General features: G+C 48.7%; 1 protein-coding gene across 4 annotated transcripts in view; it reads left to right on the forward strand.

Moving 5' to 3' along the window:
• L3MBTL4 (L3MBTL histone methyl-lysine binding protein 4) overlaps positions 1–26402 on the forward strand; it is a 437886-nt gene extending 411484 nt beyond the window's left edge. For all 4 annotated transcript variants that reach the window (XM_004742737.3, XM_004742736.2, XM_045065386.1 and 1 more), the window contains 3 exons: positions 12949–13118; positions 22498–22560; positions 26153–26402. In XM_004742737.3, coding sequence (XP_004742794.1) covers positions 12949–13118; positions 22498–22560; positions 26153–26320 — 401 coding nt within the window. In that variant the 3' untranslated portion in view covers positions 26321–26402. The remainder of the gene's footprint in view (positions 1–12948; positions 13119–22497; positions 22561–26152) is intronic.
• The last annotated feature ends 534 nt before the right edge of the window (positions 26403–26936 follow it).

Genomic DNA, 26936 nt, shown 5'->3' on the forward strand with positions numbered 1-26936 from the left:
ATGGTCAGGGCAGCAGGAGCAGGACCAAGGTGCAGGGGGAGTGGGCAATCTGCATGGGAAAAAGGACGCACAGGTGTTGCCCAGATGGAAGTGGATGTCTCCGTAGGCTGGCCTCCCGATTTGTAAAAGGAGGTTGAAATGCAGACTGTAGTGGCAGATCTGGTTCCTTCATTATCTCTTTGCTTCCTGATTTGTTTTTAACTTGTGCCAGGTACTTATTCATGCCAGCCAAATGTTTGGAGTTCTTTTCCTTTTGCTTCTTTCCAACACACACACACACACACACACACACATACACACACACACACACACACACACAATGTGAGAACAGTAAAAGCTTTCTGTTTTCTTGAGGCTAATAAATTAGAAAAAGTCAGATGTATTATCTGCGCATATTGGCATCAAGTGAGGTTCATTTCGGGACAGAACATAAATGACGGAATGGAACAGCTTATATGGGGCTTAAACCCCAGTTTCTGACAACACTTGAATCATGTAATGAATAAAAGGTTATTACATATTTTTTGCTTCTCCAGAATAAGTTGATTTTCTTAATTGCTGGTATAGTGTTTCTTTTCATACTTCTAATAATTTTGAAGGAAAAGGCTGAAGTCTATATAATACCAAGCTTATTAATTTCTTCTTATAACTAGAAGAACTAGCCTTAAAATTATTTTCTGCTCCACCCGTATGTCTTCCAGTGTTCAGGGTCCACTGTGCCATCTCGAATCGACATGTGAGCCTGGGGCCAAGGAGGGTGAGGACCCAAAGGGGGCGAGGGCGGTTTCTGCCACAGTGCGTGGGAAAATACACATGCTCTGTGAATATAGGAAAAAACAGGAACACGGGCAGGAGGGGTTCACCGGAAAGCCAAGTAGTAGGGAAATATGGTGTGGGCGCGAACACGAGCCATACTTCACGAACAGCTGCTGCCAGGGATTTCTGCCTCTCTGGCCCTCGTCTCAGTATTTACGAGGGAACCGGAACAAGGACCACACAAGCAGCAGCCTCTCCTGGGGGCACCGTTGGGACTTGCCTCCCTGAAAGCAGGGAATACACTGGAAATACATACAACTCCCAAAAAAAGGAAACATCCCCTGAGCTGCTTCCTCATTGAATTTGCCCAGAAGGGAAATGTGAAAAGAAGCCCACAAACTAATGTGTCGATGTGTTTTGATGTGTTTTCAACGAAAGAAAGGATCACAGGAACACCTAAGAGAGAGCGCTCAGGGTGGATTCACAATGGGCAAGCTGGCTTCTGCCAAGTGCCTCCCTCTCCCAGAGCAGAAGACAGGCGAGGGAACGTGCCTCAGAATGGAAACTGCTGGGCCTTTGGGGCTGTCCCAGGCTGGAAGAGTTCCCCCAGGACCATTTGCGAAAAAGAACAGCTCCTCCACAGGGTGGATGGAGCACAGAAGCCTGTGAAAACAGGCCGACTTCCAAGACACACAGACCCATCACTTGGACCTCCGAGCACCCCCACGACATAGGCTGATTTCTCTGATTCTGTGAACACGTCAGCACCTCCATGAGGGGAGCCCTTGGCACTGCTTTGGAGGGAGCGTCTGTGTCGAGCTCCTTGCCAAGGAAGGAGGCAGCTTTTCTTGCCAGAGACGGGAAAGGATGAGCAGCAGTGCTGAATTCCCCAGTCAAAGTGGGTGGGCCCCTGGGCTCATGCACTGGGGGCTGCTGTCTTCTCCCTTCTGCTAAGCTGTCCTCTCCAAGGCTCAGAGTGCTTCTTTGATCAGGTCTACACAGTTTCCAGGTAGAGTCTCTGAAAACATGTTTATTTTGAGATAAGTCTGGCAATACTCCCAAAGATCTGTCTGGAGATCTGTTGTCTTAGTGGTGCAGCACTCAGCACTTTATAAGGCTTTCCTTAAAAAGGAGAGGCACCTCTGTCTTCCCCAGAATGATCAGGCCCCACAATCCCTGCCTCCCCAAAATGTCACTTTCGCCTCTTAACACTTTATACAGAAATCCGGAGGCAGTGACAGAAGGAAACTTCTTTCAAGGGATTGGAGGAAAGGAGTGCCCCTGCTGTGGTGGGCTCTGGGGTTGGCATCCCACCCCTGCCATTGCCTGCTGAATATCTTTTGCCAAGTTCCCCACAGTGTTTGAGACCCTCGAGAGCTAATAGCACTACCCCCACGAGGTCAGGTGGAGAAAATAAAGCCGTCAGTAAGAGGCAACCAGCAAACGAGTGTGCTCTTGGTTCCCAGCTCACTCCAAGTCCAGACTGGTGCCAGCAGAGGGCTCTGAAGCCACCCCTCTCCCCCGTGGCACTGGCAGCTCTGGAGCCCATCCCTTCGGGTGCCATTTTGCCATCCCGATGGAGAGCTCCCGGCTGGTGTGCACAGTGCCCTGCCCTGGGCTGGCTGGGCTTCACCGTGAGCCTGGCCACCGTGGAGTCCTCAGGAACTGTTTGACCCGAGATTTCCCTGAGGTTGGGCACCCAAGGACTCCTTGCTCCAGCAGTCCAGAGGTTAGGAATGGGGCAGTGCAGAGAAGGAGGCAAAAGCCAATGAGGTGTTCCCTGAGGGCACGAACACAGTGGGGAGCCTCAGGCTTTCCATCAGTCAACACTGATCATCCTCCCTCCTCAGGATTTCTGCCTGTCCTGCTGCCTGTATATCATCAAACAGCCCTTGAGCACCTGCCCTGTGTCAGGGGCCACGCTAGTACGCTGCGGGTCGGGGGTGGGGGCGGTGGCACAGAGAGAAAGCACAGAGAGAAAGGACAAAGTGGTCTTCCCCCCCCTGGAGGTGGGTTGTGTAAGATTTTCAGGTTTATGATGTATTAGCTCACTTGTTGCTCCCCACCCCTACATTACCGGAGATGAGAAACAGCCGAGGGAGTTAGGAGCCCGGCACACTCACAGGCCTGGGCTCTGACACTGGCCCCACATACTGCCACCCTAGGTGCCCCCCTACCATGCCCTCAACGCAAATCCACCGGCCTCCTTCCAATCCCGAACCACCATCCACAGCTGGGATTAAGAGGGCAATTAAACTGTTCCTCACGCTCCGTTCTGTTTTCTCCTGTGCCACAGTGACACAGGTCTAAGCAGGGCAGGGCATTTCAGACTTGCCAGTGTCCGCTCAAATAGGGTGCGCTCTTGTGACTGCACGCAGTGAGCAGGGATAGGAAGTGGACAGGTGGTAGGGGGGCAATTTGAGAAGAGAGACTCCATTTCTTGGTCAAGTTGGCACCAGTGTTCCTTTAATTATGGTCTCACGTCTGCAAGTGAAAGGAAATGGTCTTGCAGAGAATAAAAAAAAAAAAAAAAACACATGCTGAGCGATTGAGTTGTAGTATTCAATCAAAAGGAGTTAATTAATGATGTCTCAAGCTGTGTGAAGCAGATACTAAATGAAAAGGTCACCCTTTCACCATCAAAAAATATGCTGCACTGAAATATTTTACTGGATGACTAACATACCAAAAGTTAATATGGATTTCTCTGCATTTTCGTTGAAACGAAACCAGGGGGTATCTGCTTCTCAAGTATCAAAATTGAGATGTTAGTTAGATTCCATATCACAAACAATTCTCAGCCTTTTCAGTAATGAGTCTATTTGGCAAACGAGAGCCCACGGGATGGAAACTCATTGTTTTCCCTGGCACAGAGCGAGTTAGCATTTGCCACCGCGTTATTTGTCTCTGCGGTACAATTCCTCAGACGGCTCAGCGCTCCCATCAGGTAGGAAGCACCTGGACTCCGCTGTACCATGTGTCAGATCGGTGCCGCCCGCGGGGATGCAAGGAGGAAGCGGAAAGGACTGCCCTTGAGTTTATACTCCACGAATCAGGACGGCAGAGCAAACAGTCTCTGTATAGGGTAGCAAGTGGTGCGGGCGGTGAGGGAGAGGCCCTGACCAGGCAGGACACCCCTTGTTGAGGGCTGAGGACAGTGAGGAGGCCTGAGGACCTCCGTGCAGGGAATCCTAAGTGTCTGGGAACTGACGGGTAGACTCCTGGCATTGGAGACCCCTTACAAGAGAGTTTCCTGCTCTAGGATCAAAAGGAGGAGCGAAAACCCTGCCCTCGGGAATAAAAGCTGGCAGCTGAATCCTGTCATAGGCGGGGGGACTGAGTCTCATTATAGGGAGTTAGTATTGCTCGCCACTTCCCCTGCTTGTGAAATGACTTGTCCCATCGGGATCCAGTTGTGTTTGGCTATAAACTGGTCGAAGGCGCCTTTGTGAAGGCAGCAAGGCCAAGAGAAGCCAGGAGGGCTGTGTCCCACGGGCCAGCCATTGAGGGGCTGGAGGAGCCAGCTGAGGACCGGAGGAGATGTGGAAGCCACTGAAGGAGGCGCAGCCTTGAGTTCCTATGGCGGGGCTGGGGAAGAGAAGCCGTGCGGGGGAGAAATGGAAGACTGCAGTGTCTAGCAGAGGGTGGATACAGTTTGGGTGCTTGCTGAGTAGGAGCTGCGAGGAGACGCTCAGTCAGTAGGGAAGAAGGCCAGCAGTGGGCTGTGGGGCTGGATGGCCGCCCGTGAGGAGCGCTGCTTCTCGGTCTTCAGAGATATTGACAATGAGGACAGGCAGGAGGGGTGTCAAGGGGACAGGCCAGTGTGGTGGCACCTGCTCACAGGGAAGGCAGGCCTGGAGGACCAGGGACCGTGAGCTGGGGCACTGGGTTTTCACTAAGGGAGCAAGGCTGAGGAGCGAAGGCCAGTTGGCTCCGAACGGAGGTGATGAATTATAAAGCCCAAAAATGAGGTCTCAGAGGAGGCTGGGCTTTTCTGTGACAATCGAGGACTCTCAGAATATGGCAATAGGAAGTCTAGAAACTTCAAAGCTCTGTGTCCATCCTCCCCCTAGGACCCATTCACCAGGGAGGAAAGAGAGGAGATGAGTTACCACAGGATCCTTAAGAATTTAGTGATCTGGGGGTGTACGGCCAAACTTTTAGAGAAAGTGGCTTGAAATCTGAGTGGTTCCTGATCTGGTTTTGAAAGCCACCATTCTTTGCATTTGTAGTAAATGAAGTTAGTTCCTACTTACCCAATACATGCATTTCTTCCTTCAGTCATTTATTTACCAACTGTGGAGACAATGAGCATCCTCTGTGTGTCAGACCAGTGTACCAGTGCACAACTCCGGCATCCGGCCAGTTGACTGTGGAGCCAGGATGCGAGCTCAGGCCGCCTTTCCAGCAGCACTCCCCCACCCAGGAGGGCAGTCTCTAGTCTCCAGTCTTCTGTCTTCCTCCATCCTCAGGCTTGCAGTGGCTGGGGTCGTGCAGGCCACCCGGAGCGGTACGATTATCACGGTAGCACAAGGAGTCCTGTGGACTCTAGTCAACCCCCTGGACTCCCCGCACATGGCCCAGATGCCACAACTCTGCACTCTTCCACACGGCACTGTCCAGTGGAAATACGCTAGCGGCCTGCGAGCTCCAAGTTATCTAGCAGCCACGCTTAAAATAACAAAAGAAACAAGAAGAGTTCATTGATTGGCACTTTATTTAACCCAATATATACAAAATATCATTTCACATGTAAATCAAGATTTAAAAGTGTAAAGGCATATTTTACATTTTATATATTTATATACATATATAATTTTTTTTGGTAAAAGTAATCAAAATCCAGGACACGTCATTCACTCACAGCACATCTCAGGTTGTACTATCCACATCGCACGTAGTCCAGGGCCACGTGTGGCCAGTGGCTGCTTTGTGGCTACTACACAGATCTAGAATATGCAGCATTCTTCATTCAGCTTCTGATTCTATTGATTGGCCCCCTGGGAAGTCCCAGACATTTCTATTGCTTCATCTCCCACATTCATATAAAATCAGTGCAGAAAAAACAGGTTTGTGATGAGGAAAGACAAAAGATGAAGAACCACGATCATAAAGCACTCTGCAGATCAAATGTATGGGTTCTAAATAATAACGTTACAAAAAAAACGGAGCATGGGACAGCAAATCACCCCATTTGCTAAGAGAAGAAGTTAGGGGTGCAAACCGGCAGTGGGCAGAGGGCCTGCTAGAAACTGACCTCCTATTCAGGTATATTCTTGAATGCAGATGTTGTGTGGTTGTCTCATCTCCCGGATGCTGTTTGGGTTCCTCTTGCTCTGGGTTTCTTTTTGTTTTGAGGAGACTGGGGGGTAAAGAATTAAAAATGAGGAGGGACTGAGTGAGTTCAGCCTGGTCAAATCAAGAGAAGATGAGGTAGTATAGAAATGACTGTGCCCCCTGCCCCCGGGCTCCTGTATGGCTCAGTGAATTAAGCCTCTGCCTTGGGCTCGGGTCATGATCCCAGAGTCCTGGGATCAGGCTCTCTGCTCAGCAGGGAGCCTGTTTCCCCCTCTCTCGCTGCCTGCCTCTCTGCCTATACTTGTGATCTCTATCAAATAAATAAATAAAATCTTGAAAAAGAGAAAGAACTGACACCCCAAGCCCCTTAAGAACAAAGACCTGAAACCAGGGGATCCTGAGAAGAAACAATGTTGCCAAGTGCAAAGCCCATCCTGAGCCTTTCCACACTTCCCCAGCAGAAGCCACTACTGGGGCACAAGGCTGCAAGCAGAATAACTCCTCGGGAAGTGATGGGTAAATTGAGGAAAGTCTGACAGTGATTGTCACGGTATACAGTAAGCAAGAAAACACATAACAGCATACTGGGACTCATTGCCATTTTATTTTTTATTTTCTTCTCTTTAGAGCAGAGAACACAGCAGAATTGCTACCCCTTTCATTGAAGAGAGAGGGTTGCTTGTGAAATGGGTCTCTGTAGTTAGTGGGATTAAAAATAACTCGAGGCCCAGCCGTGCAGCCTCTGGTTACCATTTATGACTCACTTGCTTCAGTTTTGTTGTGCGCGCCTTTGTGAAGAAACAACCATATTTTTAAAGAACATTTCCATAAAGGATTTTTTCCCTTTGTGGGAGAGGAGCCGAAGCTGGGAGAACGAGAGGGGCAGAGAAGAAATCAGGGACCTACTTTCATGTTATTTGCAAATGAATTAAAATCTTTTCCTCTCAAAATCCTTCAGATTTTGTTGAAGTCTGTAGGATGGGGAAGCTGACTGTGCTCATACCATGTCCTGCATCTGTCTGGTCGTGACACCCAAGAGGCAGGCCTGAGTCCCACAGCCTCCACAACTGGGCAGGTCTGGCTATCCCCGTGGACTTGGAGCAGAGGGCCTGTCTGTGCCCAGCTAGGGTTTCCCCTTTCAGAGCAGATGGCACTTGCCGTGGAGACTCCTGTCCCATCAGAGAGTCTGCTGGATTCCAGCAACTTGTTGCCTCTGCAAGAAGGGCATTGACTGACTATTTTTGGAGATGGAACTATTTATTTCCTCCTTTCTGAGTGCTGCTGAATGGATATGATCCAAGTACCAGACCAAGTCTCCTGGTATTCTAGTTAGGGCCTCCCCTCCCCTAGAGCTGGACACGCAGCTGAATGTGCTGGCTGCAGAAACTAGTGAGTGCTCCAGATCTCACAGTGCCTGGGCCAAAATCAGTAAACATACCATAATATATTTTTTAAATTCATAAAGCCCGAAAGAAACACCCAGTGAGAGAAAAATAATATCCAAAAACTTGTTACGACCAAACTGTTCTAGAAACAGCAAACCACCTAGGTGACAAGTACTACATGCTCAGTGTTTTCTGGAAGGGGAAAGACATCTTAAGTGTAGGGATAGCTTTCTTTATTGTCATTCACACGTTGATGTTAGAGGCAAAGCCGGGATTACACATGCATTTCACTTTCTGACCCAAAAGGCATTTTGACTAATTAAAATATTAAAACCTCTAGTAGGGGGGCTGCTTTCACAGGCTGAATTTTCTTGGCTGACTTTTAGGGGAGAGGGTAGAAACAACTTGCTGCAGTGTAACTGGGAAGCATCCCATATCCCTCAGCTGTGTTAGGGGGATACTGGGGCTGAATGCTGGGCCTCGTGGATGAAGTACATAAGTCACCCAGTTAGGAAGCCCCCTTCTGTCCTGTGTTCATGGTGGACATCCTTTTGAATCCAGAAGCCTCTGTTTACTCAAAGAGCCCCAAGACAAATGATCTGATTCTTCTCACTTGATAATAGTTTCTGAAGACAGTATATACCTTCATCACAGGCTTCTGCTTTTTAATTTATTAGCAACCATTTAGGGAGTATCTAATATGACGTGAGCTGTGCTGGGCTTGGTAAAAAGTTAAAATCCGTGTGTTCGCATTTCATAAAAATGTATGCAGATTTTTAAGTGGATATTTTCAAAAGCCTATTTTATGCACAGAATTTAAAATGATGCAAATCACCCCACATTTTAAAAGTCTGTCAAGAGCCACATAATTTGAAAGCTGGCAGGCTGAATGTATTTTAGCGGCATGACTCGGTTCCTGCACATTGGCACCGGTGTGCCCGGGCAAGATGCCCTAGCCGGCGTCGGCAGTGGCCGTGGCTCCCACGCTCCTTTCCTCCCACTAAGATTTGGCAGACAACTTTTGTGACCCCAACACTGTCATTCTGGGACCACTTGGGTGTGCAAGCTGAACATGGCCTGAAGCCCTTGAGGTTCAGTCTGTATTTTAGCTTTCACAGGTTTTAGGCATATTCAGCCACACTGGCTTCGGAAATCTTCTATGTCCAAACATTCCATTAGAAGTTAAAATATCTTTGCATCTTATGTTAAAAAACGAAATTCAACTTTAAATTTGAAAGATCTCATTGGCTTTCTTCAATGATTCATGAATTGAACAACATCCTCTCTAGCAGATAGAAAGTGATGTAGGAAAGATGTTAGGGTTTGAAGTCGACGGCCAAGAAAGAATTCTTGAGACATCTTTGTGCAAAGGTGATTTTATTAAAGCACGGGGACAGGACCCGTGGGCAGAAGGAGCTGCAGTGGGGTTGTGAGGAGTGGCCCATTATATACTTTCCAGTTATGAGGGCGTTAGGGATAGTGTAAGCCTCTAAGGAATTGTGGAAGCAAGCTTTCCAGAACTATAAAGGGTCTAGCGATTGTAGGGAAAATGTCATTTGTTATTCTCTAACAAAACCTTAGTCAGGAAACCCTTCAGATGTATATTGGTGGACCATATGCTTGGGGGATGATTGCCAAAACTTATCTTGGGGGGGTTTAGAGATAAAGGAAGTTTCCAAAGAAATTTTTATACATGAATTTTATACATTTTTATACTTATAGGATCCTGGGTGGGGGGTGGGGGTCATGGTTTTGGGCTAGGATTGCCCTTTGACCTTAGCAAAGTATTAACTTTGAAGTAGTTGAGTCCCTAGAGGAATGTTACCCTGCCTATTTTAAGAACTTGTCAGGGGGGATCTAGGTAGTAAGGAAATTTAATAATTTTTTTCTGCCTTTGTTTCCCATATCAGAGAGGAGTTCCAAGGAACTGTACAAAGTAGATTTTTCAGGCAGAAGGGGACAGGGACAAGCAAAGAATGGGTTGTTTTGGTCACCTTTGTTTGGGGGATGGCAGGGATCCAGCAGTCAGATTACCTCACAATGCTCACCAGGAAATTCCAGACTGACTGGCTGAGATTACATTCCTGGGAGGGGCTGAAACTACAGCTAGGCTAGGTATTAAGTCTGGGTTTGCTGATGTGGGGCTGAGCACATACAACTCTGTTTTGAGCCTGTCTCTTTTATAATATTTGTAACAGTAACGTAATCCCTAACATATATTGAACACTTATCATGTCCCAGGAGCTGTTGTAATGCTGACAATTCAGTGGGATGTATTATGATTACCCTCCTTCAAACACCTTGATATATGGAGGCTAAGTCACTCAGCAACTGCGTAGGCACCGGGACTCATGAGTAGGCGAGCTGGTGTGGACCCTACCCTTCCCCCATTGCCACAGTCCTCTGACACAAGACCCATCCTAGCATTCTCTCAGCCAGACATGAGGATCTCACCCCAAAATCATCAGCTTTGGAAGTAGTTGGACCTGGTAAATGATACAAAAAAAGGCAAGACAAACCACCACAAAATGCTCTCCAAAATCCATTCCCTCTTTCCTGTTACTGCTAGAAAATTAGTCTTCCATGGTGTTAACTTTGAAAAATGGATATCCCTCCACAGGGCATCAATCCTGACCTCAAGGAACTTACAGTCAAATTTAGAGTAGCCCTTACCCTTTAATGGATGGTTCGGATATGCTGGGGACCACACTGTGTCCTCATTCGCATTCTCCTTCCCCTCCTGCCAGCTCTAGATGGTACATGTTCTTGACTCCAGTCCCACCTTCGAGTTGGCAGACTGGTTATTCCAAATTCCTGCTCTCAGACTCCCTCCCTAACCTAATTTCATGTCTTTCTGAGCCCAAATACTCACCTTTCAGGCTTCCCATCTCATTTTATAGAGTTAATAATAGTGTAAATACTATTTGTGCTTGGGATGTAACTAGTTCTGGCAGTCATTCCCCAAAACATGAGGTTGTAGGTAAACAGACAAGAGTCTTTATACCCATGAGAACTCAAAGCCAGGCAGGGGACTATTCACCCAGCACACTGGCATCAGACCTTTCCCGCCTGCCATGGGAGGACTCACTTTGTCATATAGAACTTATTCTCCATTAAGTTCTGTCCATCCTTCGAGAAACCTGGCTTTCACCTCCCTTCAAGCAGATAGTTTGATTTAAATAGGAACACAGTTAACTGAATTCAAAAACTAGAGACAGCATAAAGCCTTGTGTGTTTAAGCAGGCAGCACACAGCTCAAGGTCCCCACCTGAGCTGAAGGCCACCTTGTTCATTGAATTGACCCACAGGCCCCATATTCGAGGGCCCGGAGTCCTGAGAAGTAGGGTACTGAGGACCCCCAGTGCTGTTCGGTGCTGGTATAAGCACACCTTAGACAGATTTCCAGGTGGACCCCTTGGCATTCAAGGAAGTGTAATTCTGCTTCCAGAATTACAGTGTGGAAAATGTTCTTGCTGGGGAGCACAGTCATTCTTTGACAATTTTAATGCCTTTGGCCTTTATTTGTACATCACAGAAATCTATTCACCGTCCCTTCACATCTCTGTACTTCCAAAACATAAGACTCGTTAACGGTGTCCTTTTAGAGTCCTATACAATTCGGAAACAGTACGTGATTGGTTTACCCAGGACATGGGTTTGAGATACAGATGTGATTTTTTTTTGTTTTTACGTTCACGTTATTTCAGCAAAAAATAACCAAAAAGCGATTCATTTTCAGAATAAAGACTCAGGTCTGACTCCCTCTGAGCAGATAGGGTTAACTCCTCATTGCCCAGGAGAGCCCTGGGAGGTCTTGACTCTGCGGCCTTGACCTCAGACACTAGGGACACTTCTGCCCCCTGGGTCATCAGGGCTGGTTTTGTACATGCTCCTTGTCCAACCTGACACCTTCATTAAGGAACAGTCACATCTGTAAACATGCTGGCTTTTCCGAGAAGATGTGAAGTTCTGCTTCCAAACCATCAGCTCTGCATACTGTTGGCTGATCTACACGGAGGGAGATAACCTATTTACATACTAAAAAGGTCAGTGTTGGACAATCAGCATTTAGAGATGAATTTGCTGCTGCTTGCAACTGGAGCATAAGAATTTGGGAGAAGGCCGCAATTTTGCTGTCTCTCTATCTGTGCAGACAGCAAGCATCAGTAAATATGCAGGATGTCTGCACCCAGCACTCAGGGTGGTGATGAATGGGCTTCATCCTGGTTTGGAACCTCTGATTACGAGCGTGCCGGTGACCGTGCGACCATGCCAGGTGCAGGTCAGCCTAACCTACTGAAAACTATACAGAAATATTTGCATAATAGCTTTTCAGGCTCTGTTAGTAAAACATAAACCATCATAATAGAGTTTAAATTATGTGGCTACTGCTTCCTTGTCATTTGCACTGGGAAAGGTAGACTTCTAGAAGGCTCAAAACAATTTTTTATGGTCTTTTCTTCTCAAAGTATTTTAGAATAGCAATTGCTTTATTTTGTTCATGTGTGTTGAAAGCATCTTAAAAAAATGACAGTACAAAGGCATGAGTTGGGTTTTCTCTGAAATCTTTGTAATGTTTTTGTTCCTTATCCATTTATACATTCAAAGCAAAATAACTAGGGAATTAAATTCAGATCTCTGGCTCCATCTCAATGTTGGGATATAACTTAAGAGTCAAGTCACTCTGGAGGGTGGAAAACCAGTTCCGTATGCCCAGGGACAAGTAAGAGGCGGGAGGGAGGCATTACCCCTTAGTGAGAGCAGCCAATCCTGAGCCAGCAAGTAGCCGCTGCCCTCCAGGTCTTAGAACCAGAGCTCTCAGAGCTCTTGCTCTGAAAAGAGTATCCATTTAAGAGTTCCAATGTCGGGACAGTCACATCTCAGCTGCAGCTGCTTCCTGCAAGTCCCGGGAGGTCATCATGTCTCGGTGGGAACTAGCTCAGCAGCTGCCACCCACATTCCCAAAGAGACCCTGTGCTGCATTCCACATCAGTGTCCCCCAGGGGACCTGTGAAGCCAGATGTGGACCTGAACTCATTGTGCCTTTGGAGGCATATGAAGCAGCTTCAAGGAAGAAGTTGTCCTTTGTGGCCACTCATGTCCCAGATGGGTCGGTGGGCCAATCTGCTTAACAGCCACGTTCTCAAGGCTCTGTGCTTCCTCTGACCTCTGATCTGGAGGGAGAAAAGCCAGTGGCAGTGACAGGCTAGCTCTTGGTTGGCATCAAACAATGTCTCCCAGAGATTATTTGACCTTGCTTCGCAAATAGCCGGAGTCATCCTGGGCCTTATATAACATCTGTTTCTCCTGACAGTTGCTTTGAAACAGAACAGTGGCGTGTCCTGTGCTTGGGGATGCCTCCTGGCAGCGATGCCAAGGGACTGGAACACCAGGGTCCCTGCTGAGTGTGCACCTGTCCTATCCTGGCCCCTGGGAAGAGGGGCTGACCTAGGTGTTACTCCCTAATTGGCCCCATGCGTGTGTTTGACCCACCCTGTCTCTCTTCCAGAATACTCGGCTGAGCAGACACAGCAGGTGCTGCACCAGTCCATCTTCATGTCCTCAGTGTCGGCGCACCCCTTCCGGGACCTTCCCCTCGGCAGGGAGCAGCACTGCAAGCTCCTCCCGGGCGTGGCCAACATCCAGGCCAGCGAGGTGGCCCGATGGACAGTGGATGAGGTGAGCGGGGCAGCTCTGGGGCGCTGGAAGGACTGGGCCCAGCTGCGGGGAATTTTTCTTAGGCACAAAATCCATGGCATCAAATTTTAGATCCACACATTAGGGAGAAGGACAGGCTGATTTTGAGGGAAATAGGACAGCCCAGTTGGTTTTGGCCCCCAATGCCCACTGGTACCCCAGAACCACCTCTGCTCTCTGTCACCATCGGCCCAGCACCACTTTCGGTAGAGCAGCCCAAGCCTCTGGTCCCACGTCACAGATTCACTCTGGGGAAGCACACGTGTGTAAGCATCTTAAACTTGCCTCCAGGCAGCCCCTGCCCTAAGCAGCATCTTGTCTGAGGAGCACCTCCCCGGGGTGGGGGTGGGGGGTTGTTTCTGCAGGGCTCCAGAGGACAAACTGCTTCTCATTACGACGCGGCTCTGGGCCGGGTTTGTCCACTTGAAGCCACAGATGAACAGTTCACCTTAGGTTTGTCTTTAAAGTGAATCAGAGTGCAACACAGCATAAGATGCTGAAACCATGGGAAAATGGATCGAACTTTAATACCACCATGCCTTACAGTGTTGGTTTTTAATAAGGACCAGGTAAGTCCCATTATTTGCTCTAATGCTATAGAAATGCTGCATATATAAAGCAGTTTTCTTTTAAGGAATACACTCTTGGACATTTCTTTTGATAAAGGTATTATTTCCACTAGTCAGGCCTTAATTAATTTTTTTAAATGAAGGAAAACCCTGGGTCACTGAGAGGACAGGTAACAGCGGAGCTGGAGTTAAATTAGTCACAAAATGTTCATTGAGCACTTTTCACAGTCAGCTTGACTTCATGTTGGTTCAGGCCTTCCTTTCCAGCCTGGGACCAGGAGCAGGTGACAAAGGCCATGCTGAGCTGGAGGTTCGGGGCAAGCCTGCTCTGTCCCCCTCTTCGCCGGCCCCTCACAGAATCTGCCTGGTGGATCGCCCTGCCCAGCCCTCCTTGCCCAGAGCAACAAGGGCTGACACCCTTCCGTCAGCACACCCGGCGGCTCCACCTCTCCTTGCACTCTGTCCAAGTGCCCCCGGAGTCCTGGTCACGGAGCCTTGGCTGAATATACCCGTGGTGATGAAATGTGATCCCAGGTCTGTCCCTGCCCCTCGCTGAGGAATTCTGACCAGTCTACAGAGCATGAAGTGGCTTCATGACCAAGCCAACTGAACTAAGTCCTGATGTGTCTGTAGTCCAGTCATGTGCGGCTTTGGCCTTTGAACAGCAGGCACATTATGGGGAGCTCAGGGGCAAGTCATTTGTTCCTGACTTTCAAACCATTCACTCAAGGTTCTGCTAACTTTTAAGTTAGACTGACAGTGGCTTCTCTTCCCTTGCATCATCACCATCATGCTTAGAAAGATGTCTTGGGGGAGGCAGCCACCTGAATTCAGCCGCAGCCCTCTGTGCACAGAGCAGCTGAGTCCTGAGAGTGGATGGACAAGGTAGAGACACAGACCTCGGGGGGTGTCTCTGCCTACCTGCACAGAATCCCAAGCTCCCCAGACAAAGTCCTTGGCATGCCTTAGGACCTGCACGGGCAGTCCTTTCTGCCTTTCCAGCCCTACCTCCCACCATGCCCCCCATGGGCTTCCCACCCTGGGCTACAGTCCCTGCATGGGGTCCTCACACTGGCACAGTTGCTACCCCGGCCTCAGGTGGCCCTTCCTGCTCTGCCAACGACCAGTTCTGGCCATTAGCACGACACTCCCCTCTGGCAGAAGCCTCTCGGTGCTCCCATCTCCTCAGAGAGTCTTCCGTCACTGACCTACACTCGCTCATCTGCCCCTCACCAGATGAGGAGAGACCTTATTTCACTCACTTGGCATGTATCTGGAGAACTACTCTCTGCACCTGGCACTTAGTAGATAACCCAGGAATGTTTGTTGAATGATGTCGCGTGACAAGGGCATCATGGACACGTCCAAGCAGAGCAAAGAAGGGCGGCCATTCCAGTCAAAGGGAAAAATAGAAGGTCATCTGGAAGTGGGTATGGTGGATACACGGATGGCAGATGTCTGGCACATCTCTTACTAACGTTTATAATGACAATGAACATTGTTAATATACTGAGAATAAGGCAAGCACTCTTTTGTTTTGCCCATTTTACAGTTAGGGAAGTCAAGGCACCTAGAGACTAAGCCAGCACCCCACAGGGCCCCACAGGCAGAGCCACGCACCCTGGGGCACAGACAGAAGTGCCCCAGGATGGGAAAGGTGCACCGGGTGTGAGGCTGGACACCGGCGTGCGTGTCCATCAGCCGGCAGCACGAGCCACGTGAGGCGCTCACAGAAAGTCTCCTGTGCAAATGGTGCTTCGAGGGGAGGAGAGTGACACCGTCTGTGGAGGAGTACATGTGAGAGGAGGCAGAGGGCGGGGACCAGCGGGGGAGCACTGCCACATTCCCGGTGTGGAGTCATCCGGGTCTGTGCTGGGCGCTGCCAGAAGAACCCCCCGAAGTCGAGGTCGGCAGCCGTCTTCAAGCTGAAAGAACACAACACAGTGAAACAGCTCAGACACTGAAGATGAAGAGCGGAAATGAGCCAAACGTGACTCCATGCGCAGTCTCAGCACCACGCAGTTTGGGACCCAGGGCGATGCTATACGAGCAAGAGCATGCATCTGGAAGAAAGGGGAACTAGTGGTGCCACCAAACAGAATGAAACTTTGGAGGAAAGAGCCCAGTTTGGGGCCAGGAGGAGAAGATGGTGAATTTCCTGTGGGACATCTTGAGGGAGAGGGCCCTGCAGATGATGTCGCAGCAGTGAATGCACAACACCTGTTCCCAGGGCAGAAATACCGCCTGGGATGTCACTAATGGATGGAGGAGCTGAGTGAGCCTTCACCAAGGACACGGCTGTCCAAGGAGAGCTGCTGAGGACAGAGAGGGGACCACAGTTGGAGAGAGAGTCCACAACAGAGATGTGTCAGCAGGAGGCAGGTGGCAAGTGTCCCATTCAGCAGGGCACAGGCCAGATGTAGCACAGGGCTCCTGGCTGGGGCTGCGGAACTAGATTTCCACGGATTTGGAAAAAATGTGGAAAATGTGTGTATTTCTTGCCTTAAGAGAAGGGCCAGGCCTTTTATTAATGTCTCAAGAGGACCATCATCCAAAAAGAGCAGAACCTCTGTTTTAGGAGCATTAAGCAGTGACAAGGAAGTGTAGGGGGCTTCTGATTTGATGAGTCCCAAGCCTGGCACTGCAGGAAATCGAGGGCTTGGGGGTGATGAAAGATAGTGGTGATCATGCTGCAGATCTCCATGGGTCGAGGAGGTGCTCACTGTGGGGGACACTGAGTGCACCATTAAGGACTATTAGGCAGCAAGGTCACAGTCCCTGAGTTCTGTGTAGTGGATACACATGGAACCTCAGCCCTTTATTGCTGAAAGAGGCCTTAGAATATTCTAGATTATAAATAAGAACATCATCCCTGAGGCTGTCTTCATAAGCAACCCTGTCGTGATGCTTCCATAACCATGACTTCCTTCAAGGATGCATTCCAGAGAAAGTGTGGCTTATTCCCTCAAGTTAGTATATCATAGTCTTGAAGTCTCCCTATCTAGATGCTCTTGAGAACAAGGAGCATTTCCTAAATTTATTTCTGTATTCTCACACTCTTGTGGCACATTTCCTGGAACCAACATAGGCCCCTCAAGAATCTTGGATGGGATGAGACTATGGGCTTTGTGGTGACTCTGTTTGTATCTTTGAAGATAAGGCAGCCCTCAGATGGGGGTTTGCTTAGGGGGCATTCCAGTGAGTACCAACAATAGAGTTTGTGACTATTTTAGATGTCATATTAAAAATGGGACTAGGGCAGCAGCAAGGATTTGAAAAGGCTGTGCAGGACAAGAGGAGACCAAGGTGGTTTCTGTTCTTCTGTGTTTTGTTCTCATTAGGCAAAGTATTGGAGAGGAGCCACAAGAGCCCAAGACAGGATACATTGAAAATGGACTTGTGTGTCCTTGCATTAAGTGCCATTCAGGGAGACTCAAGGCAGGAGTCTGTCTGCAGCCAAAGATGAAGAGCAAAAACGTTGCCTTTTGTCTACTCTCCTGGCCTGGGAGGGAGACCTGCTCTCTGCATTCTGTTACTTGGGAAGAAAAGCCTGCTCAGGGCCATCCTAAACTTGCCCAGAGCATGGGAGCTGGCTTCTCACTCTTTTAGGCTAATTCGATTGGAGCAGTGATTTTCAAAGCACAGGTAGGCTGTGAAGTCGATGTTGTGGTTCTAGAGTGAAAGACATGATGAAAGGAAAGACCGTATCTGTAGTAAGGGTGATTATTTTGCGAAACCTTTGTTAGAAATGTGTGGGTGTGGGCAAACACTCCAGTCGTGGTCAGGGTGAAGTGTATTTCGTACCCTGGGCCATGGAAATGTTCTGTAAAAGAGTGTAAGCACTACAGAGTAGGAACTAACTATATCTCTTTATGTCATTATAGTAGAGTATCTTGCCCAGAGTAGGTGTGTGAGAAATGTGTGATTGAATCAACGGGGAGGTGGATTTTATCTGGTACCCTCCCACAGGTGTGCACGGGCATGTGGTACCCTCCTGCCAGGTGTGCACAGGCACATGGTACCTACCAGGTGTGTGGGCACATGGTACCCTCCTGCAGGTATGCACAGGCATGTGGTACCCTCCCACCAGGTGTGTATGGGCGCGTGAGGACAGGAGGCTGCGGGTTGTATGTTAGAGCCACAGGTGTGGCTCATGTATGCTCAGGGCACATATGGGTGCTTTTACTCCTTATGATCAGAAATCCTTTTTAAAGCAGCACGTATAAATTGCCAGAGCCTCAACCAAGTTCTCCCCAAATGTCCATTAACTTTAAAAGATGGCAGCTGCTTTAAAAGCAATCTTTACACAGGAGGGAGTGTTTTGAAAAATTCAGGATACTGCTAACTAAGCATAGCAGCCTTATACAAGTGGGCCCTTAAGAAAGGGCAGATAACAAATTCCACTGTTAAAAAATGAGACCCAGGCTGGAAACATAGTCCCCAGTGGACTTGGAGCCAGGGCAATCAGGCACACAGCTCCAGGCTCAGCAAGATCGAGAACACCACCGTTCGGAAAGATTTAAGGGCACAGCAACCCCATGGAAGCAAACAGGCCTGCTGAGCTCCGAGAGGATGCCAGGAAAAGTAGGTCGCTGGGGGAAGTAAGTTGGGAAAAGTAATGGGCTCATTCAAGAGTTGGCACAGGGTCATTGTTCTTAGTCTTTCCAAAGTGCTGTGTCATCCCCAGGATTAACCTACTCAGTGGTTTTCCAAGACAAAGCTGGGGCTTTTGCTGTGGGACACCCCACTCCTGAGAACTCAGGGAACCGGGCATCAGGCAGCCTCCACACCAGCTGTGCTGCTGGGAGCCAAGGCAGAAGTTGGCCGCCCCCAGACCCCAACAAAGGTGCCATCACCTGAGACCAGCAGACACATCCACATATCCATCTTGGGTGCGGGCAAACAGATGGTAGCTTCCTGCTTCCTAGAGCTCATGCCCATCTGAACAGTTCACATTTACCACAGACTTGGAGAGATAAACAGATTTTTTTTTTTAAGATTTTTTATTTATTTATTTGACAGGCAGAGATTACAAGTAGGCAGAGAGGCAAGCAGAGAGAGAGGAGGAAGCAGACTCCTTGCTGAGCGAAGAGCCCGATGTGGGGCTTGATCCCCGGACTCTGGGATCATGATCCGAGCCAAAGGCAGAGGCCTTAACCCACTGAGCCACCCAGGCGCCCCAGATAAACAGATTTTTAAGAGGAGGAAGAAAGGCAAGCTTTCTGATAGTACTACTCTATGCTATGTTCGAGCTCACCACTTTCCATTTAAAATATTTAGCAAAATGGGCTTTCTATTAAACCTCAAAATATAATTTATTCTTACACAGAATAAATACTAACAATACTGAATAATGAGACTGAATAATGATCAAGGCCTTTAGATATTTTTAAATTCTGGTCAGAAAAGTCAACCTCAGTAGATTCCATGGAACTTGTTTTTGACTTTGGAAAAGGACAGACTGAATAGACCCAGAACCTTTTTCCAAAGAAGCAGAAGATTTCCGGCCAGTGGTTCAGCAATGGAGATGAGGCTTGCTGTCTGAGGGAGGTGGGACAGGGAGGGGCTGCGCCTGGGGCCCTGCTGGGGGCCACCCGACTCCCCAGTGATGCTTCACTTCCGCTCTGACAGGTTCATTATTCCTGTTAAAAATCCTGTCTACCTCCACATGGACAGTGACTCGTTGGCTAACAGGAGAGGAAATGTGGTTCTTTCCTGTGTGCCCAGAAAAGGATATTTTAACCCAGCAGACCATCAAAGCAACACACACCACTTTTGCTGCAAATGGAAGTTTCTGAAATGTGTATTTTAAAAAGACTCTCTCCTAAAGCTCTTCTCCTTGTGGGGAATCCGGGCTCCTCGTTTCTGGCTTGGCTTTCCCACAGGAGCTGATTGAGCTATGACAAAATGTATGTCTTCTGCTAATTCCTAGTCCTGCTTTTTTACTTCTAATTTTCCTGCTGTGACATTCAGCCTCTTGTCCTGTGAAAGAGCCATCTCAGGAAAACCTGCCTGTAGAGCAGTGGCTTTGGACCAGGAAGACATGCGCAACAACTGGACACGTTTTTGGTTGTCACAACAGGGGGGTGAGGGTGCACGTGGCACATGGCAAATGGAGGCCAGTGTGGCTGCAAAACAGACTGCGACACCCAGGATGCCCCGCGGCAAAGAGTGCTCAGCCCACACCAGTCAGTAGCGCCCGACACGCCAGCCCTCCAGCAGTTCTCTTGGGCTCTGCTCTGATTCCTTTTGTCCCACACCCAGCCTGTGGGCAGGTCTCAGGATTGGACTTGCAGTGCCTCCTGCCTCCAGCTCTGAGCTCTGCCCCATGCAGTGTCCAGGCCCTGGGGCCCCCCACCAGACAGCTGCAGGTGTCTCCTAGTGACGTCCTACCCGGTGCCCCCCGACGCTGCTAGATCACCTCTCAAGCTCTTTCGTGCCGCGTTCTCAGGACTGCCTGCACGTGAGCATCACCTGGGGTGTCTAGAAATGCATGCCCAGCACATGGACCAGATCCAGCCTCGTGACTTCGGCGTCCCTGTGGCCTGAGCCTCACTGTCATACCTGTGTAAAGCTGTTGAGGGGATTCCAGGGTGCGGCCAAGAGAGAGAACAGCCCCTCCAGGGCTTCTTGCTGCCCATACCAGGAAACCACATGGCGACCCCCTCACCCCCGTCTTTTTCCACAGCTCCCTTTCTGCTCCACAGTTCTAGCCACACGGGACTCCTCCATGCCGATGCCGTATGTGTCATGCGTCCTGCTTATGGCTTTGCCCAGACGCTCTGTGCTGAGAAGGTCTCCACTCGCCAACCCCCCAAATCGCCCCCAGTGGAAACATGTCACCCAACAGTGCCTGTCTCAGCCTCCATCTCCCTTGTGATCGCTTTCCTGGGTTCCCGTCTGAAATGCCATCTATCCCTGCTAGAAGCCCATAGTCTTTCCGCCTCTTCTAGGACTTAGCACATCTGAGAGCATGTATCAGTGTGATGAGTAAGGCAGCCTTACGTGCCATTTTCCCTTTATCCTCCTACCTCTGATCAAACCATAAACGCGTTGGAAGTTCCCACCTGACCTGCTCACGGGTCCTGCTTCCCAGCGCCCAGCAGGGGCCTCGCCCAGCAGGAGCTGAGGAGGGGGTGGGGGGGTCCCTGGCCAGAGAGCAGCCTCGGGAGCAAGGGGACAGCACCCCCCTCCTAGTGTCCCAGGCCTTAGAAGCTCTCTGGAGCTCCTGCTGTCACCCGCCCCAGTTACGTGTCTCCACAACTTGACCAACAGTGTTCCCACGCCTTCCTCAGCTCCATGATTTCAGCCACCTGAAAAGAGCAAATCAGGTACCTCATCAGAAGAGCACCAGGCACTTGGGCGAAGCCCCTCGAAGCACTAATGCCTCCCAGGTGCTCCCAGGCTCAAGGATGCCTTTGTGTGGTTTGGGAAGATTTTCTTTTTTCTTTTTTTTTTTTTTTTTTTAATTCTCATCATCCTGCACTTTGGAAGGATGACTGTAATGACTCATGATAAACAGACTTGCAGCATCCGAGGTGAGGAAAGCAAACACCGACATGCTGACAGCCCCTAAAAAGTAGTTCTGGAATCCTCGTATCCAATATAGCTGTGAATCAGGGGTGTGCATGCAGGGGGCAGGGTCCGGGTTCGCGCTGCGGATGTTGGTTCTTGGCCGCTTTGGAAGCCGGAGATCAGCCGAGGCCGCAGGGCTCTCTTCTGCCAAGTGTGGGGAGGGTGAGTGTCCGCTGTCCTCTCCCTGCAGGGAGCCGGGGACTCCCAGGCCTCTTGGATTGTAGAACATGTTGATACCAGGGCCTGCACTCCCTGCCTTCCCGGGGGCCTTCTCCTTCAGAGAGGGGGGAGAAGGTTCGCATGCTCCCTGCTCAGCTGGCACAAGACACAGCGCGTGAAGACAGTTGCTCTTAAAAACATCATCTCCCAGGTTTTGTCATTGCTGCCTCCTGGGTTGCCTTTCCTCTGTGCCGCAGCCATGCCGGACCTTGCCAAAAGGGGCCGGACTCCCCTTGTCATTGGTCTTTGAGAGTACGCTTTATCACATTTGTTCATTCGGCTCCCTAGAAGCATCGCTGGGACACTCATGGCTTCCTGCTCTTCCAGCCAGGTGGTGCTCTGGTCTCTCTAATTAGAAGGAACCTGGGCCTTGTGTGTGGCTGGGGAGGGAGGCGGGGAAAGAGTAGGAAATGAAGCTACAGAGGTGATTCTCCAGAACTCCTGGTCTGGAGGCTGTAACCCTGAGTTGCAGAACCATCCCTGGCACTTCCCGGCCATGCGTGACCTTCAGAGAGTCATTGAGCCTCCTTGGGCTTCAGCTTGATTGTCACTGGTGAGGGAATTTGGTCAGCAGAGGTCCCTGGAGTCCCTGTGAGACTCAGATGGGGCCTCAGAGTCACTGAAGGGCCAGGTGCCCAGTCCTTTTCTCCGGCAATCACTGTGGAGACTGCTACTCTTGGGCCATGCCCTCCTACCTTCCCTAACTCCACAGGGAGGACATGAGGATCAGATGAGAGAAGATTCCAGAATGCTGGCACGGCATCCATGGAGACTGTCATTGCCATCACAACAGTAACCCTGTGTAGGTCATCTGGGCAGTAAGAGGCCAGAAGAGACTGGGGCTGGGCTGATTGTTGAGCTGGCACAGGCTAATGGGTCTTGATAGTTCCTATTTCAGTCCCAAGAGTTTGAGGGATTTGCAATATATTTTACTCAAATGTTGAGTTACTACAACCCAAGAAATTATTTCAGGTGCGTGTTTTCATCTTGCACCGTAGGTGGCTGAATTTGTACAGTCTCTCCTGGGCTGCGAGGAACATGCCAAGTGCTTCAAGAAAGAGGTAAGAAATGCAAAAATTATATGTCTTTCCATAGTCTGGTCCCTGAAGAGCTTTGTTTTCATTGACTTGAGCATAACTGAGAGCAGCTGGTGGGCCACAGAGAGGGCTTGGGGAGGGACAGAGCCCAGCAGGGCAGTCGGGCCCCGAAGGGTCAGCCTCTGTCCTTGTCCTGCCTGTGCTGAACTCTGCATTGTCACAAAACATTCTGGTGCCTGGCGCATGGGGCCTGCTCGAGAAATAAACTCTTTGGGGGAAGAATAAATGAACACGTCAGGCAACCCTTATGGGTGCTGTGCCGGCTCTGCTGTGATGACTTCAGGCTTCACTGTGGGCAGGAGGGGTCCTGCAAGGAGCCTGTGCCCAGGGAGGAGAGGGAATTTGTCTACCCCAGGGTGACAGTGGGACCGTCCTGTGTGTCCCTGCTCTATACCTGCTTCAAGAGGAATACAGAGAAGCCAAAGAGCCCTTCTGTGGGGTTTCTGTTTCCTACTCCATGTTAGTTGGGAATGTCTCAAACTGCTTAATATTTGTCCTGGAATTAGTAACCATAGCCCTAGGGGCCCCAGAAGAGACTGGATCAGCTATAGAGTAATAGTGAAAATATGGTGGTTCCTGTTTATTGTGGACTTGCCTGTGCTGGGCCATGCTGAGCACTTTACAGTTGTTGTCCTGGGTCCTCCAATAAGCAGTGAGGAGGCTAGTGCATAGCAGGAAGAAGGCAGCAGATTCCAGTCTCTGTTCATGATGACTCCATCACCATTGCTCTAGAAGTCTGTAAGAAAACTCTTCCTAGAGCCACCAGTGTGTAGCACACACCCTCCCGCTCCAGCGGTCGGGACATGCTTGGTTCAGGGAAAGTACTCTTGGAGTCTGGGGTCCTGGGATCCTCAGAACCCAACAAGTCCTGCACCTCCAGGTAACTCAGCATCAGGGTCACTCAGGTAGCTGTTTGGGTAGCTGCCGGTTGAGACATGACGTTCACCTGCTTTCACCTGAGCCCAGCACTGCTCAGAAGTAGCTAGCCTGGCCTCACACATTTGAGCTGCTCTCAGCTTCAAGCAGTGCCCAAGACCCACCTTGTCCACAGGTGTCTGTAGGTCAGGTGGCTCCAGCGTGGCTCTTATGACCAGCAGTTCCCTGGTGGACAGAACACTGACCCTGTCTAATGCCTCTGTAAAACACAGACTTCCAAGAGGGGACTTTAAAGCTTGGGGTTAGCGTGTTTCAGCACCTTAGAAAGTTCTCCAGGTTTTCCGTTCCCCAAATGGACAATTCTTCAACAGACATTATCATAAATGCACAAGAAGGTTTTGGGTTTGTTTTTGTTTTGTTTTGTTTTTTACCTTTTTTCACTAATATATAATGTATTATTTGCCCCAGGGGTACAGGTCTGTGAATCGCCAGGTTTCACCCTTCACAGCACTCACCATAGCACATACCCTCCCCAATGTCCATAACCCAACCACCCTCTCCCTAACCCCCTTCCCCCAGCAACCCTGTTTGTTTTGTGAGCTTTAAGAGTCTCTTATGGTTTGTCTCCTTCCTGATCCCAGCTTGTTTCATTTTTTCCTCCCCTACTCCCGACAACCCTCCGCCCTGCTTCTCAAATTCCTTATATCAGAAAGAGCATATGATAATTGTCTTTCTCTGATCGACTTATTTCACTCAGCATAATACCCTCTAGTTCCATGCACATCATTGCAAATGACAAGATTTTATTTCTTTTGATGGCTGCATAGTATTCCATTGTATATATATATATATATCACATCTTCTTTATCCATTCATCTGTTGATGGACATCTAGGTTCTTTCCATAGTTTGGCTATTGTGGACATTGCGGCTATAAACATTCAGGTGTACATGCCCCGTCTGATCACTACATTTGTATTTTTAGGGTAAATACCCAGTTTTGCGATTGCTGGGTCATAGGGTAGCTCTATTTTCAACTTTTTGAGGAACCTCCATGCTGTTTTCCAGTGGCTGCACCATCTTGCATTCCCACCAATAGTGTAACAGGGTTCCCCTTTCTCCACATCCTCGCCAACATCACAGGAAGCTTTTTACAACTTTCTTAACACTTTAAAACTTTAACTTTCCACTTTAATTTAGACTTAATTTCAAAACTTGGGTCCATGGGGGATGCTTATGTCTCAGTGAGTCATTGACATGAAGGGTCTGTACCAATTCAAAAAGGTTCAGGGAAGGAGGGTTACCATAGAAAACCCTTTCATCCTGTCTTCTTGGTTCTAGAATCAGCAATCTTTCTGAGACAGTCTGCTTAAATAGGTGATGTGGGTGTAGGACACATATACGGTCCCTGGGACTCAAACTGAGAGCAGAGTGGGGCTTTTAGAAGCTGTGGAAATGGCCTGTTTGGTAGTCCATCCCCATCCTGTGAGTCTCAGGGAAGCTACCACATGTCAGACCACCATGTTTTAAAAGTTAGTAAATAAGGGGTGCCGGGTGGCTCAGTCGGTAAAGCAACCAATTCTTGATTTCTACTTGGGTCATGATCTCAGGGTCGTGAGATTGAGCCCCACATGGGTATCTGCAATCAGTGGGGAGTCTATCTGTCCTTCTCCCTCTTCTGCCCCTCCCCCTTCTGCACACTTTTCAAAAGTTAATAAAACATTTATTTTGTATATATTTCTGCTCATAATGGCATTTATCATTTTAAAAATTTCAATGCATGTCAGTTAAAAAGAGAAAATAAAAATGAAACCACTATCCCACAAGCCAAATCTGACTTCACTTAATTTTTGGTATAAAGACTTTAAATATCTTCATTATATGTACATATATATGTGGTCACACATGTTTAATGTAATGGAATGAAAAAGATCTTTCTATATCATGTCATATTTTGTTGCTTAACAAAATAAAAAATTAGAAAAATTTGCCAAATCATTGTTTCATCAAGATGTGAATTTCAGTGACTGCCTCATACCCCAACCTAGACGACACCATAATCCTGCTATATTTGAAATCCTGGACTGTTTTCAATATTTCACTATTACAAATAACACTAGAGTGGATGCATTGCACTTTGTTCTCTTGGGAAAAATTCCTGGAGATTTACTTGGTGGATGAAAGTAGGGGTTTTTTTTTAAGGTTCATAATACAAATTCAGGCAAAGATTTTTTTTTTTTAAAGATTTCATTTATTTATTTGACAGACAGAGATCACAAGTAGGCAGAGAGGCAGGCAGAGAGAGAGAGAGAGAGGGAAGCAGGCTTCCTGCGGAGCAGAGAGCCCGATGCGGGGCTCGATCCCAGGACCCTGAGATCATGACCCGAGCCGAAGGCAGCAGCCCAAACCACTGAGCCACCCAGGCGCCCCCAGGCAAAGATTTTTTAAACATAACAGAAATTTCCCCTGTATGTTGAGTTCATATTTAACTGAGTCCTGGGTAAAAGCACGCGGTGGCTCAGCGGTCAGAGCTGGGTGGGAGAGGGTGCCGTCTTTCCCTGTAGTAGGAGAGCTCTGCAGGGAGGCGGACACCATTCAGTGTCCATCCCCACCCCCCAACCCCTGCCATGAGTCCCCAGAAGTCGCCAGAGGGTAAACAGTATGTGTTTATTTACTCGCAGCAGATCGATGGCAAAGCCTTCCTGCTTTTGACACAAACAGACATCGTCAAGGTGATGAAGATCAAACTGGGTCCAGCACTGAAGATTTATAATTCTATCCTCATGTTCAGGAATTCCCAGGACCTCACTGAAGAAGACTCTCTCTCAGGCCAAGAAGCCAGAGGATAAACACACCACCTGAATGGCCATGGCACCAGGACCTTGTTCTTGCAGCAATAAAACTGGCCCACATTAATTTGATTTGAACGTCCCCATGGTTATATCCATATTTAATTTGGACTTTGAAAGCAGCTGTGGTTTCGATGTGTAGAGGGTATGATGACTGATCCAGGGCCAAGGATGCAGGGGCCCGTGTATGGTTTGGGGACATCTTTATCTTCGGCGGTGTCCTTCCAGCTCTGATGCGTTGCAACAAACAGACCAAAGAAGCCCACACATACACCTTCAGTTTTTCTCCTTCACCATTAACCATTTTTCAAGCATAAAACTCTAAAGCAGTGAAATAGTAGAAAAACAGCATTCATAAATACATTGTTCATGTTTTCACCAGAACATCTGAACTTGGCGCAGATTTGCCATCTGGATGCAGTGAGTCTAGGAGATAGAGGCCTGGTGCTTTAGAAAGACTTCATGTGGGATTTTTAAGTACTTTACTCAGGAAAGTGCGAATCTTTAAAAAAATAATAATAAGCACATATTTTCATGATTCATTAATTCTCCTTTTTGTTCCATTAAGTATTTCTTGTTTGTGCTCCCAGTGGCTCAAAGAGCACTTGGGGAACAG

The sequence above is a fragment of the Mustela putorius genome, unplaced genomic scaffold (assembly GCF_011764305.1).
Source record: "Mustela putorius furo isolate JIRA1106 unplaced genomic scaffold, ASM1176430v1.1 tig00003858_pilon_pilon_pilon, whole genome shotgun sequence".
Taxonomy (NCBI): domain Eukaryota; kingdom Metazoa; phylum Chordata; class Mammalia; order Carnivora; family Mustelidae; genus Mustela; species Mustela putorius.